The sequence below is a fragment of the Rattus norvegicus genome, chromosome 6 (genome assembly GCF_021556685.1).
Source record: "Rattus norvegicus strain SHRSP/BbbUtx chromosome 6, alternate assembly SHRSP_T2T, whole genome shotgun sequence".
In the NCBI taxonomy this organism is placed as follows: domain Eukaryota; kingdom Metazoa; phylum Chordata; class Mammalia; order Rodentia; family Muridae; genus Rattus; species Rattus norvegicus.
In genome coordinates, this window is record NC_141539.1 from 125,518,756 (window position 1) to 125,535,000 (window position 16,245).

Genomic DNA, 16,245 nt, shown 5'->3' on the forward strand with positions numbered 1-16,245 from the left:
CCTGCTTTAAGACACTCTAGAGTACTAGGCAAAGGATGAGACCACACCCACATGGCCCAAGGCGACAAGCCTTTCCATTAAAGTGCACTGCCCTTTCTTCAAGTGACTTATTTTAAAGTCTTGGAAGGTTTTATTACAAGTGAGTACTTTAAAAAAGAAAGGCCGTAACTCTGAGTTGCTGCATCCAGTGTCACTCTGGCATGGTCTCAGAGTCTTCTTCACCTGGGCTATATGGACACCTAGGCCTCCTACAGAAAGGGCAGAACGGTGAGAACTTCCAGTAAGACCCTGACTTGTCTCTGAGAAGCCATCTATAGACTGGCAGAGGTTCAGCCCAGACACAAATGTCTGGAACCACCTCCATGGAGTAAAGAGAGGAAAGGAAGGTTTTCTGGCCTCTAACGTCCTTTTGCTTTCCTCTGAAAGAATGAGTTACAAAGCTACAGAATTTATTTTGTAGCTCTGCCCAGATACAGTTAAAGATTTTGGACACCTCTAGACCCCTTATGGCAGGGAATATAAGAGAATGGCATTTTGGGGACACAAAATAGCTACTTGATAAATAATTGCTGGCTGGCAAGCCTTGGGTGGAAACATACTGAAGAAGACTCTGGCAAGCCTTGGGTGGAAAGGTACTGAAGAAGACTAAGCCTGCAGGACAGCTGCCGATTTCTCTACCAACCCCTATGGAGCAAGGAAAGAAGAGCGAGCTTGCGGGAAATGAGTGAACGCATCCACAAAGGAAGGAGCCTCAACCCCAGGGAGCAGATGGCAGCCACAGAGCAGCCATAGAGCGCCTCTAGGGAGGACATAGGCACTCACCTCTCCCTGGTGACAACTGAACTCTGAAAGTGCTGCTTCCACCTGGGTAGCTGAAGAGCTCACCCCAGGAGACAAAGGTCAATTAGCAGGTGTCACCTCTAGGGATCTGTCCCTCAATGCCCTGAAGTGGAGTCCCTCCATGAACCCACTTTCCTGACATCACAGAAAGACTTTACAACTCACTAATATCTGAGTCCCCGCTGTGTGGAGATGAGCGCTTCTTCCAGCTCAGCTTTCCTAAAACTACACTACAGAAGTCACCAAGAAAGCCGACGAGAAACATTAGAACAATCCATTTCATCTCAAAAACATTATTCAATAAAATAACCTAAAAAAGTCTGTCTGGGAAATGGGTAGATACCGCACAGTGAGTGAAATGCTTGCTTGGAAAGCGTGAAGCCCAACCTGGGATCCCACATAAGAGGGGCAGGTGCGGGGTTGGGGATTTAGCTCAGTGGTAGAGCGCTTGCCTAGGAAGCGCAAGGCCCTGGGTTCGGTCCCCAGCTCCGAAAAAAAAGAAAAAAAATAAAAGATGGGGAAGGTGCACACTCCTCTAACTCCACTGCTGGGAGGCAGAAACCAAAGGAGCCCTGGAACTCACTGGCCCAACAGCCGACCTAATCAGTGAGCTCCAGGTCCTGTAAGAGACTGATTGATCTCTAGGGATAAGGTGGACCACCACAGAGAAGACCCAGCACTGACCTCTGGCCTTCACAAACAGCAACAACAGAGACGTTAGCTGGATCTGAAGTTGGAGGCGGTGGGTGGGCCTGAAGTCAGAGGCAAGAGTTCAAGCAAGCCTGGGCTACAGAAGCCCAAGTCTAGAAAGGTACAATGACAAGAGTGCTGTAAACTGAGATGAACAACCTTCCAAGCAAGTGCTCTCCCCAGCTGCGTGCTTCTAGGAAACCCTTTAACTCATTTTCTACCAGCTCTAGGAAAGGGGAGAGAAATAAAGTTTCCAAAGCTACAAGACAGTAGCTTGCTTTAAAGGCATTAGAGACTGAAGATTGTTAAAAAGTAACAGGGACTGGAGAGAAGGCTCAGGGGCTCAGAGCACTGGCTGTTCTTGCAGAGGACCTGGGTTTGGTTCCCAGCACCCACATGGCAGCTCACACGTCTGTAACTCCAGTTCCAGGGGATCTATCCGATGACCTCTTCTGGCCTCCACAGTCACCAGACATGCATGTCGTGCACATACACAAATGCAGGCAATATACTGATATACACAAAAGTAAAATAAGGGCTGGAGAGATGGTTCAGTGGTTAAGAGCACTGACTGCTCTTCCAGAGGTCCTGAGTTCAATTCCCAGCTACCACATGGTGGCTCACGGCCATCTGTAATGAGATCCAGTGCCCTCTTCTGGTGTGTGTGAAATGTACTCTTATACATAAAATAAATGAATAAATCTTTTAAAAAAAAGTAAATAAAACTTTAAAAGCAAGTATGATGAGTACTATTAAAACAAACAAATCAGCCAACAAAAAGGTGGATGGTACCTGAAGAACAACACCTAAGACAGATCTCTGTCCTGCAGACACACAGACACACACACACATACACACACACACACACACACACATAGTGAAAATGCCTGGCACCAGGCCCTACATCAAGGGATGAGGGCCAAAAATACAATAGTCAGTCAACAAGGCAGCCAAGATTCCTGTCCTAAACGTGGCCCGTTCTGAACGTTTTTGCTAGATGCTTCCTACAGCAAGCATGGGTGGCAGCAATGGCCCCTAAGCTATGAACTGTTGAACAAATCAGTTCTCCTGAGCCCTTGTCACTGACACTACCTGGATCCCAGAAGACTGCAGTGTTGGCCTCTGATGGAAACAGGGCCAGGTTCCAGGTCCTCAACTACAGAGTGCTCTCTGACATCAGCAGGGCTCCAAAGCACATAACAAAAGTACACAGTCCCCAGGGAGACACAAAAATCTCAATGGCGCTACGTTCTTGTATGCCATAAAGGAAAAAAAATGTAATTTCTCTCTTGTAAAACACACAAGCAAAAGAAAAAGAAAAAACTTAAATGAATAATTCAGGTAGTGTAATGGCTAATATTGACAATAAAAATCAACAAGACCTAGAATCACCTAGAGACAAGCTTCCTGACACGAGCCTCTAGGCCAGCAGTTCTCACCCTGTAGGTCAAGACCCCTTTGGTATACATATCAGGTATCCTGCATATCAGATACAGTTATGAAGCAGCGACAACATAATGTTCTAGTTGGGGTCACCAAAACATGAGGAACGGTATTAAAGGGTGGCAGCTCAGGGGAGCCTGAGAACCACTGCTGGGATGTACCTGTGGGCCTTTTCTTGACCAGGTCACCTGAGGTGGGAAGAATCTCTACAACTGAACTACGCTATTTCGTGGGCTGAGCCCTGGACTGAGAAAAGCAAGCAAAGGAGCTAAGTGGCAGCCGCAGCAGCGGGGACAGCGGGGGCGGCAGGGGCAGCGGGGGCAGCGGGGGCAGCGGGGACAGCGGGGGCAGCGGGGACAGCGGGGACAGCGGTGGCGGCAGGGACAGCGGGGACAGCGGGGTGGCAGGCATTCCCGTGGTTCTGATACACGGGGATCCACCGCCTCACCCCTGCTCCAGGGACCTCCCTGCCACCACAGGCTATATATCCAGAACTGTGAGCTGGTACAAGCTGTTCCTCCCTACACTGCTCTGGTCAGGGTACTTTATCACTGCAGGAGCTTCTCCTCAGCCGCTGCACCAGCTAACGTCCATTTCTACAGAGCAGGACCTTCACCCTCACTGTTCCACGTAAGGCTTGGGCTCTCTGGCACAGCGGGGTATGGGGATAACTAAAGGCCCCACGGAAGGGAGAACCATGGTCATCGGCACAGCGCTTCAAAAGAAATGTGAAGAAAGAAAGGGGAAAGGACAAACCTGTTATTTAAAAGCGGTGTTAACTGTAACCAAAAAGAAAGTGGGATATGTGTGTCCAGAGGAATGACTGAACACACCAGGGCGAGGGAGAGAACTTCAGCTCCTCTCTAAGTGTGGAATCTGCTGCTCCACGGTGCATGGCCCACACACCAATACACCAATACCAATTCTCCCAGAATCGGGCCAGGTGTGGTGGCGCTCACCATTAGTTCTACCACATGAGAGGTGGAGACAGAGATCAGGAGTTCAAGGCTGCTCTCTGCTGCACAGCAGTCCTCTCTTGACCAACTGACTAAATGAAGACCCAAATGTCTGACAGGAACACTCAAGAAAGAACCACCACATGTAAAACACCACTGGACCTACAAGCATCGACCCACCGGGCTTTCTCAGACTCTTGGCCATCCCTGATGCTTCGGGAAGCCCTGTCCTTCCCAGCCTCTGTGTCTGACCCGGACCCACTGCTGCTCGACTGCTCGTGTCTCCTCTTGGTTTTCTTGTGGTGCTGGTGTTTCCTTTTCTTCTTTTTCTCTTTCTTCTTTTTCTTGCTTATCTGTGTGAGCTTCTCATTAGTGTCACTCTCATCTGAGAGCTCTGACTTCAACGGACTCCTGTTGGAAAAATCAACACTATTTTCAGAAGAGAAACGAGAAATATCACACATAGACAAGTAATGAGCAAGCAGCATGAATGCCGGCACCTGCTCACTCGTAGCCGGTGCGCTGCACGGTACCCTCCTGGGTTAAACTCACCTTAGACTTTAGGATTGAACCAAAGTCAAGACAGGTGAGGCATCGATCCTAGCACTCTCTAAGCCAGTGCTTCTCGACCTTCCTAACGCTTGACCCTTTACTGCAGTCCACATGTTGTGGTGACCCCCAACCACAACGTCATTTTTGTTACTACTCCATGACTGTAATTTTTCCTACTGTTACAAATCATGGCATACATATCTGTGTTGTCCAATGGTCTTAGGCAACCTGTGAGAGGGTCATTTTACCACCTCCCCCAAGGGGATGTGACCCACAGGTTGAGAACTGCTGCTCGAAACCCTTTCCTCCCTGTGCACACAGCTGTACTGGAAGCAGTCTACCGGCCAGTTGGGCATCAATCTGTTGGGCAGCATTACTAGATGAGCGTTATTATCCCGGTGTACATCCTAAGGGAAGAAAGGCTTCGCTGTGGTCATGGTCCTTCTTTATAAAGGTGACAACAGCTCTTCTTCCTCAGAGAAGAGGAACCAATTATGAGCTCCCTTCTGGTTGCCAGCCTCCGTTTCCAGAGGCTTCCTGTGTGTGTGGAATCAGAGGCTCTCACTGTGTTAATGAGGCCAGCTAGTCTATATTTGTGAACGTACACTTCTCAGTTCAATGGTCTACAAAACCTTCTCTCCCAGCCACGGAAGATGTGTGTCACCCGACTCCCCAATGAGCTTAGAAGATTTTTATCCTCTGTTATCTTATATCAGCTATTTTTATCCTTGTTGAAAATGAAACTAAAGAAATACCCAAATTAACAATATTCTAAAGGTCACTAATGAGGTCAACGAAGTTACCAGAGAGCCACAATGATGCAATTCCCCTCGTGGCCTAATTATAAGCATTAACTGTGCCATGTACTTTTGCCACTGCTATACCAAGGGGGAATGGCAGACTCCATAGGAGTTAAGTGAGAGAAGACGGTCACAGATGGCCTGGTCACTGTGGGCAAAAGGACAAACTCTGCTTGGCCCTTTCATCTCGGGGTTTTTAGGGAACAACACTGAAGCTAAGCTATGAACAGAACCCAAGGCTAAATCCACCTGTTAAGCAAGTACCTTGTCAGTGGTGACGCTTCAGAAGCAAGGGCCGGGACCTCTTCAGTTTGTCGGCTCAGAGACGTGAGATTTCCAACACGAAAGCTTGGGTTGCTCAGCCAGTCTAACTCTGCACATGCAAGAGAGGAAAACGGAAAGACGACATGTACTAGTGCAGTACCACAGATGACATGTACTAGTGTAGCACCACAGATGACATGTACTAGTGTAGTACCACAGATGACATGTACTAGTGCAGTACCACAGATGACATGTACTAGTGCAGCACCACAGATGACATGTACTAGTGCAGTACCACAGATGACATGTACTAGTGCAGTACCACAGATGACATGTACTAGTGCAGTACCACAGGTGACATGTACTAGTGTAGCACCACAGATGACATGTACTAGTGCAGTACCACAGATGACATGTACTAGTGTAGTACCACAGATGACATGTACTAGTGCAGCACCACAGATGACATGTACTAGTGCAGTACCACAGATGACATGTACTAGTGCAGTACCACAGATGACATGTACTAGTGTAGTGCCACAGATGACATGTACTAGTGCAGTACCACAGGTGACATGTACTAGTGTAGCGCCACAGGTGACATGTACTAGTGTAGCACCACAGATGACATGTACTAGTGCAGTACCACAGATGACATGTACTAGTGCAGCACCACAGATGACATGTACTAGTGTAGCACCACAGGTGACATGTACTAGTGTAGTACCACAGATGACATGTACTAGTGCAGTACCACAGGTGACATGTACTAGTGTACACCACAGGTGACATGTACTAGTGCAGTACCACAGGTGACATGTACTAGTAGTGTAGCACCACAGATGACATGTACTAGTGCAGCACCACAGATGACATGTACTAGTGTAGTACCACAGGTGACATGTACTAGTGCAGTACCACAGGTGACATGTACTAGTGCAGTACCACAGATGACATGTACTAGTGTAGTACCACAGGTGACATGTACTAGTGCAGTACCACAGGTGACATGTACTAGTGTAGCACCACAGATGACATGTACTAGTGTAGTGCCACAGGTGACATGTACTAGTGCAGTACCACAGGTGACATGTACTAGTGTAGTACCACAGGTGACATGTACTAGTGTAGTGCCACAGGTGACATGTACTAGTGCAGTACCACAGGTGACATGTACTAGTGTAGTACCACAGGTGACATGTACTAGTGCAGTACCACAGGTGACATGTACTAGTGTACACCACAGGTGACATGTACTAGTGCAGTACCACAGGTGACATGTACTAGTGTACACCACAGATGACATGTACTAGTGTACACCACAGGTGACATGTACTAGTGCAGTACCACAGATGACATGTACTAGTGTACACCACAGGTGACATGTACTAGTGTAGTACCACAGGTGACATGTACTAGTGTACACCACAGGTGACATGTACTAGTGCAGTACCACAGGTGACATGTACTAGTGCAGTACCACAGGTGACATGTACTAGTGTACACCACAGGTGACATGTACTAGTGCAGTACCACAGATGACATGTACTAGTGCAGTACCACAGGTGACATGTACTAGTGTAGTACCACAGGTGACATGTACTAGTGTACACCACAGGTGACATGTACTAGTGTACACCACAGATGACATGTACTAGTGCAGTACCACAGGTGACATGTACTAGTGTACACCACAGATGACATGTACTAGTGTACACCACAGGTGACATGTACTAGTGTACACCACAGGTGACATGTACTAGTGCAGTACCACAGATGACATGTACTAGTGCAGTACCACAGGTGACATGTACTAGTGTACACCACAGGTGACATGTACTAGTGTAGTACCACAGGTGACATGTACTAGTGCAGTACCACAGATGACATGTACTAGTGTAGTACCACAGATGACATGTACTAGTGTACACCACAGATGACATGTACTAGTGTACACCACAGATGACATGTACTAGTGCAGTACCACAGGTGACATGTACTAGTGTACACCACAGGTGACATGTACTAGTGCAGTACCACAGGTGACATGTACTAGTGTAGCACCACAGATGACATGTACTAGTGCAGCACCACAGATGACATGTACTAGTGTAGTACCACAGGTGACATGTACTAGTGCAGTACCACAGGTGACATGTACTAGTGCAGTACCACAGATGACATGTACTAGTGTAGTACCACAGGTGACATGTACTAGTGCAGTACCACAGGTGACATGTACTAGTGTAGCACCACAGATGACATGTACTAGTGTAGTGCCACAGGTGACATGTACTAGTGCAGTACCACAGGTGACATGTACTAGTGTAGTACCACAGGTGACATGTACTAGTGCAGTACTACAGATGACATGTACTAGTGCAGTACCACAGGTGACATGTACTAGTGTACACCACAGATGACATGTACTAGTGCAGTACCACAGGTGACATGTACTAGTGTACACCACAGGTGACATGTACTAGTGTAGTACCACAGGTGACATGTACTAGTGTACACCACAGATGACATGTACTAGTGCAGTACCACAGGTGACATGTACTAGTGCAGTACCACAGATGACATGTACTAGTGTACACCACAGGTGACATGTACTAGTGCAGTACCACAGGTGACATGTACTAGTGTACACCACAGATGACATGTACTAGTGTACACCACAGGTGACATGTACTAGTGCAGTACCACAGATGACATGTACTAGTGTACACCACAGGTGACATGTACTAGTGTAGTACCACAGGTGACATGTACTAGTGTACACCACAGGTGACATGTACTAGTGCAGTACCACAGGTGACATGTACTAGTGCAGTACCACAGGTGACATGTACTAGTGTACACCACAGGTGACATGTACTAGTGCAGTACCACAGATGACATGTACTAGTGCAGTACCACAGGTGACATGTACTAGTGTAGTACCACAGGTGACATGTACTAGTGTACACCACAGGTGACATGTACTAGTGTACACCACAGGTGACATGTACTAGTATACACCACAGATGACATGTACTAGTATACACCACAGATGACATGTACTAGTGCAGCACCACAGATGACATGTACTAGTGCAGCACCACAGGTGACATGTACTAGTGCAGTACCACAGGTGACATGTACTAGTATACACCAAAGATGACATGTACTAGTGCAGTACCACAGGTGACATGTACTAGTGCAGTACCACAGATGACATGTACTAGTGCAGTACCACAGATGACATGTACTAGTGCAGTACCACAGGTGACATGTACTAGTGCAGTACCACAGATGACATGTACTAGTGCAGTACCACAGATGACATGTACTAGTGCAGTACCACAGGTGACATGTACTAGTGCAGTACCACAGGCCTTCTAGACCAGGAACCCACCCATCCTATCAGCCGGCATCTGCATCCACAGCCAGCATCAGCCAGTATCGGGCAGTCCGCAGAAACCAAGTGGAATCCATGACATTTTTATTTCACAGGGCATGGTGCCTTAGCACGTTCTAAAATATTTAAGGTTGAAATCCTCTTGCAATATCAGGCTGTGGCTTAAACAAAAGCCACATAATGAAAGTGGTCTAAAAGACAAGCTTTCATGCACGTCTGAACATCTCAGTGCATCCATCCGGTCTTAGAAACTCAGTTCTCTCTTTCTACCACGTGGGTCCGGGGAATTGCGCTCAAGTTGTCAGGTCAGGCAGCAAGTGTCTTCACCTGCTGCCCCACCTCACCAGCCCTCACGTTCCATCTAGAAACTCTTAAAAGTTAGAAAGCCAGTCATACAGTTGCATATGCCTGCAACCCCAGCAGCACACCGGAGACAGACAGGACCATGAGATCAAGTCCACCCTGAGCTACTTGGCCAGTTCTAGTCCAGCTTCACAAGCTGACAAGATGCTGTGTCCACATGCTTACCATCTGGAGGGACGTGTACCACTCAAGAAGCACCCCAAGCTCTACACTAGTGTAGTCAAGAGCAAAGTTTTTCTTACATCGGTATCCTTTGGAAATACAAATGAACTTTAATACTAAAAATGTATTGGTGATAGTGATTACTTCTGGATAGTGCAATTAAATTTTTAAAATCTTTAGCTTATCTATAATTTCTAGCTTCTGTTTTTAATGATTTATTTTTATTTTATGTGCATTGGTGTTTTGCCTGCACATGGTTCTGTATGAGGGTGTCAAATCCTCTGGAGCTGGAGTTAGAGACAGCTGTAAGTTGCCATGTGGGGGCTGGGAATTGATCCCAAGTCCCCTGGAAGAAAAACCAGCGCTCTTAACTGCTGGGCCATTTCTCCAGATCCCCCAACCTTTTAAATAATTTTATTACATTCTTTATTTAGTTGGGGGTGGGGGGGTCAGAGAAGAACTTTCGAGTGTGAGTTCTATCACATAGGGCCCAGAGATTGAACTCGGGTCACCACACTTGGTGACAAGCACTTTCACCAGCCTAGGCATCTCTCTGTCTCTCTAACGATTGATTATATCTACATTTCTTATGTTACAGCTCTATGGAGTCCTTCCCGAGTTTTTAAGTCTTAACTGTGAAAGGAAAGAAAAAAGCATGGGATGGCATTATGGAGGAGCCACAGAGAGATCCTGGTCCTTCACATGCTGAGAATGCAAAAGGCTTGGGACATGGAGGGAGGCAGCTGAGACTTCAAACTTATCAAACTGATGTATCATGAAATTCAACCCTGTAATTCAACAACAGCTTTGGGTATATTTAGGAGTGGCAGCCACCTCCATAACTGTACATTTTCATCTTCCTGTGAAGAACAGCCCTGACTTGTTCCTCAGCCATGCTCTGTCGCCTGCCTCCCTCCTCAGCCTTATATAATCACTCATCCACTTTCTGTCTCCATGGATTTGCCGGCTTGGTACTTTTCATATAAACAAACTCATAGGCAATACATTGTCTTCTAACTGGCTTTTTTCACTTTCTGGTTTGCAAGGTTCATTCAAGCTACATCCATATATCATTACATCATTCTTTTTTACTGCTAAATAACACAGCATTTGATGGATATAACATACTGTGTCTATTCATCAGCCAGCAGTCACTCGGTTATTTCCTTTCTGTGGCTACTATGACAATGCTTCTAAGAGCATTTATATATACAAGTTCTCCAGGGTGGATATTTAGACAACTGCTAGGTCATGTCGGAAACCACGCTGATATTCCTGGGAACTACCACGACTGTATGTTATTAAATAGTTGCATCATCTGAGTCCCACTAACAGCACGTGAGAATTCCATTTTTATGCATCTAACTAATGCTTCTGGTTGTTTTTCCAATTCTCATTCTAGCAGGTGGGATGTTATTTCGCTGTGCCTTTGTTTCAATTTCCCTGATGATGATAATAATGTCAACATCTTTTTATTAGATATGGCCATCCGTGGATGATCTCCAGAGAAATAGCTAATCAAATCCTGTACACATTTCTAAATATGGTCCTCTTATTATTGAGTTCCACAAGTTTGTTTTGTTCTGTTTTGTTTGTTTTTATACTCTGGAATCGAGTCCCCCACAGTAACTACATGTTAATAGAGAGACAGACAGCAAGTAAGCTCCCCAAAGACTCTGCCTAGTTCACTGCCATAGTCCCAGCAGCTAAGGCAATGCTCGGAATACAGCAGGCGTTCAGCAAATACTTACAGGAAGGAGAGGAATGATGATGGGAAGATTCCAAAGGAGAAAATAAATATTTAAAAACACAGGGAAAAAAGGAAGGAGAAAAATTAATGCAAGTGTCCACAGTAGGCCAACACCAGGACAAGCATGTATGGCGTACACATCTTTCAATCCTTTTAAACTAGTTCTAGGGAAGTACTAGACTCTACGGACATGGAAATTGTAAGGTCCTTCCAGTAAATGTTAAGCAATACAATCATACAATCTTTCTCCTCCTGTCTCCAAGTTCTTTCTGAGATTGGTTCCTTTCCCTTGGGCCTAATTCCTGGCAAGAGCTAAGTGAAAATAGTCCTTGTTGTTCACTGAGATCAGAATATTTCCATAGCAGATTCTATCATAAACAAAGGAAAAGTTCAGAGAGATGGAACAAACAGTGTACAGGGAGAGATGTTCTCCCAGCACCCCAGCAGATCATCACGCCACCAACCCTCTGTACACCGTGACGGCGGGTAAAGAAGTGAAGAAACACAAGGCTCTACTCAAGGCTGCTGGGGTACAGTGTGTGAAGGTGTGTCTCTGCGATACTGATCTGAATGCAATGTGTTATTTAACTGCTGGTTCTTACAGCAGTGAGTAGCAGAGAGCTATGTGCCGGCAGGACTCTGGCATTGCCACTTCTAGGGCCCATCACTGGGTTTTCTATTGTGTAAATATTCGATCTTTCTCACCTGCCTAAGGCAGTCTAGAATTGTCTCTGGTAGGCTTTAATGAGGAACTGATAACCAATAGCTGGGCAGGAGGTAGAAGGCGGATCTTCCAGGCAAAGAAAGGGAGCCTAGGAGAAGATGAGCAGTGGGAGAGAGCTGACCACATGGCCAGACGCAGTACCAGGATTAGTCCGGTTACAATAGCTGGAGATTGCCCCAGCAACGTACCTAAGATTTTAAATATTAAACAGCCTCTGTGTCATCATTTATATCGTAATAGTGGCTCACAACCATCTATGATGGAATCTGATGCCCTTTTCTGGTATGCAGGCAAGCATACAGGCAGAGCACTCATATAAAATTAATTAATTAAAAAAAAAAAAAAACGGAAAATCTTGGATTATGAACTCAAATCACCAGAGACACTCACCTGACAGGCCAGTCTTGTGGTAGCACATTAACTGGACATACATGTTAGAAGTCACAATACTGGAAACATTTGAGAGATGCTTCCATACCTGTGATGGTTTGTATATACTCGGTCCTGGGAGTGGCCCTATTAGGAGGTGCGGCCCTCTTAGAGTGGGTGTGGTCTTGTTCGAGTGGGTGTGTCACTGTGGGTGGGGGCTTTAAGACCCTCATCCTAGCTGCCTAGAAGTCAGTATTCTGCTAGCTGCCTTCAGATGAAGATGTAGAACTCTCAGCTCCTCCTGCACCGTGCCTGCCTGGATGCTGCCATGTTCCCACCTTGATGATACTGGACTGAATCTCTGAACCTGTAAGCCAGCCCCAATTAAATGGGGGTTGCCTTGGTCATGGTGTCTGTTCACAGCACTAATACCCTAAGACAATACCTCATCCACAGATTTTACTTTTTTTAACCAAGGAACAGTGAAACAGAAATCTCTGAGTTCAACACAGGAAACACTAACAGCAGGGGTGCCCTGGCTGTAGGCTTTCGGCCTACAGAAGCTGAGGCGCAGGTACAAGGGCAAACATCTAAGCCTGGATGTACCTTTCTTCCTCCAGGGCTCTGCACCATACCATGGGGCTACTCTGTACTTCAACGAAAGTCTCCTGACAGGCACACAAATAAGGCTGTCGGGCAATTTACAAACTGTGACTTCATTATCTGCTTGTCCATCTTCCTACAAGGTTCTAAGCCAAGTCGTCCTGGTAAGGACAGGTTAATCATTATTAGTGTGGCAAGAGCATGTGACTTCAACCACAGATCAGGAGACAAAGGCAGAGCTCTGTGATTTTGAGGCCCATTTAAAAAAAAAAACAACAACAACAAACAAAAAAACCTAGCAAATAACAAAAAAAGAAAAAACAAACAGGGCTGGGGAAATGGCTCCATGGTCCAGAGCACCAGCTGCTCTCCCAGAGGATCCCAGTTTGACTCCCAGAACCCACATGGCAGCTCGCCATCACTTGTAACTCAGTTCCAAGGAATCTGACAGAGTCTCTTCTAGCCTCTGAGGACAGCAGCACACAAGTGGCACAGACATGCATGCAGACAAAACACCCACATCCACATACATAGACAGATACGTACATACACACACACAAACATACATACACACATACATATATGCATACACAAATACATACACGCATACACACACACACACACACACACACACACACACACACACACACACACACACACACGCTCTTCAAGTCAAACACACCAACTGGTCTGCAAGTCTTTCATCCTAGTTTCCAGCTCCTCCTGCTCATCTCTTACAAACTATTAGCAGCTCGAGGGTGGGAGCCATGACTACTCACTCCTACGCTTCTATTACAATGCCAAAGCGTAAAATAAACAACTCAATAAATATCTGTTGAAATGCACTGAGCATGTGACATCCATCTTCATCTTCACGGCCAAAGTCCACTTGAAGCATAAGGTGAAGCCATCATATAGTTGTTCTGTTCTTTACAGCAACTGTGTGCTCAGTCATTAGATCACCTGCTACACAGCCCAGCACAATTCCCAGTGTTGGGGAGACAGTGATGGGCAGGACAGCATCTGCTCATATGATGCTCATAATTGATCATATCCTTGCCTGACAGATGACACCTGGGCTGTGAGATGCAATTTTTAGTTACACAGAATACTGGACAGAGATATCTAATACTAAAAGACATTTTATTAATCGGATTGCTAAGTTCTTTTTTTGGTTTTTGTTTTAATTTGAAGTTATAAATGCTTGTGAGCTGCCGTGTGGGTACTAGGAGTTGAACCTGGGTCCTCTGGAAGAGCAGTCAGTGCTTTTAACTGATGAACCATCTCTCCACCTCCAGCCCCGTAAGTCCCTTTCGATGGCTACTTACAATTTCATAACTTACAGTGTCTGACAGAAATCAAGTGTGTATACTTACATCACTAAGCAGGGTGTAGTGTGTGTGTGTGTGTGTGTGTGTGTGTGTGTGTGTATTTACATCACTAAGCAGGGTGTAATGTGTGTGTGAGTGTGTGTGTGTGTGTGTGTGTGTGTGTATACCTACATCACTAAGCAGGGTGTAATATATACATACTTACATCACTAAGTGGGTATAATATACTATAGAAAGGAGAAGCAGAAAGGCAAGCATCTGGAGCTTAAGAGGGAAAACTGGCAAACCTTTTGTCCCTGGGGATCAGCACAGAAATCTCAGGTTAGAAACTGCTGAGAGCCTGGCACTATACCTCAAACAGACATACATATAAGAAAGGAAGAGAGGGAAATATCCTCCACAAAAACCACATCACCTGCTGCCTACCTACTGCTGGGACCCACAGCACCCACACGTACCTTCAGAGGAATCTAACAGAGGTAAGCTAGCATCCTGTCACCAAGGACTCAACTGACTTGCCTCTGTGATAAGTTTACTCTACTAACTCTCCATCTCTACTGAAAAGGCCTGTGTTCAGTTCCACCAAAGACAGAGGGGCAAACCAGCATGAATAAGCTTAAATTTAAAAACTGGGTAAGTAGGTATCTCATTCAAACTCAATATCCATTTCTGTAACTTGTCCTAATAATGTAGCACAACTTCTAGTCTGTTTAAGAAATGAGGAGCCAGGGGTTGGGGATTTAGCTCAGTGGTAGAGCACTTGCCTAGCAACCGCAAGGCCCTGGGTTCAGTCCCCAGCTCCGAAAAGAAGAAAAAAGAAAAAAAAGAAAAAAGAAAAAGAAATGAGGGGCCACTCTTCCAAGGGTAACCATTCGAACAGCATTTCTAGGGCCGGTGGTAAAAATAAGTTAGCAATCATATTAATGAAGACATTTGTTCTTTTGAGAATAAGCCATTCATTTTGATTAGGACCCCCATTTTCTGGTTGCTGGAAGCTCAAACTCACTTATACAAAAGCACCAGCAAACATAGGTAAGAATGGCATTTAAGGTGATGAGGTTTTCCTGGGAGTTTCTTACCCCATGAAGCATCCCAGGAACTGCAAAGATCTTTAAATCACAAGACCCCAACCCTGTAATAAAAAGTTTGTAATGCAAGTTCTAGAGTCAGAAGAACCTATGCTCTTTGAGTCTCTTTTGTCATTCAAGGTGATTATGTACTGGAGGCTAATCTGTAGGTCCTACAGTGAGACCCTGTCACAAGAATAAAAAAAAAAAAAATCACTGCAAAATCATCAGATGAAGGTGTGATGGTGTGGGTGGAGAGATGGGTCAGTGGTTAAGTGTACTGGTGCTGTGCTTCAAAGGACCAAGGTTTGATTTCCAGCATCTATACAGAGGCTCACAACCATCTTAACTCTAGTCCCAGATCTGATGCCCAACACCAACCCTCTTAATGTCACTGAAATCAAAGATTGGACCCCCCTGACATGATTTAATATCGTTTGTGCAGCACTTCAAACAAGCCACCTTCAACAACGACAAAAAGTATAGTTAGATCCTATCAGCTCTTTAGATCTACCATCAGGTTACAAGAAATAATGGGATGGAGAAAATAAAGGAGCAAGTGACATGAAGATTCGGTGGGTAACATCTCCAGGATGGATAACCAGTTTCCTCAACAAACAAATCACCTGAGAGCAGGAGAAACTGTTTCGTACTCAAACATACCTATGGATACATGCAGAAAATGCAATGTGTCTATGCATGCCTTTATTTAATCCGAATGCTAGGGAGGCAGATCTCTGTGAGTTTCTGGCCAGCCCTCTTTTAAATAAATAAATAAATACAAACAGACAGACTGACTGACTGAGTGACTGACTTCTGACTGCTTTCGGATCCTTACAAGCAAACCGATTATAAAAGTTGAGATGCTTTGAGAAAGCTGAACAGTTAACTCATAGTTACATAATATGAAATATTGTTAATTTCCATG

At 45.5% G+C, this 16,245-nt stretch overlaps 1 protein-coding gene and 1 long non-coding RNA gene across 7 annotated transcripts in view; one reads left to right on the forward strand and one right to left on the reverse strand.

Annotated features, from left to right (window-relative positions):
- Positions 1-16,245, reverse strand: part of Nrde2 (NRDE-2, necessary for RNA interference, domain containing) — a 41,204-nt gene that overhangs the window by 23,884 nt on the left and 1,075 nt on the right. For all 6 annotated transcript variants that reach the window (XR_015621945.1, XR_015621944.1, XR_015621943.1 and 3 more), the window contains 2 exon segments: positions 5,546-5,654; positions 4,110-4,340 (listed from right to left, as the gene is read on the reverse strand). Coding sequence is in view for 1 of the 6 variants with exons in the window: in NM_001427742.1 (NP_001414671.1) it covers positions 4,110-4,340; positions 5,546-5,654 (340 nt within the window). In the remaining 5 variants the exon portion in view is untranslated.
- Positions 4,277-10,914, forward strand: LOC148005425 (uncharacterized). The gene is made up of 3 exons (XR_015623301.1): positions 4,277-6,603; positions 6,685-8,229; positions 8,283-10,914. It is a non-coding gene; the product is annotated as an uncharacterized LOC148005425 (long non-coding RNA).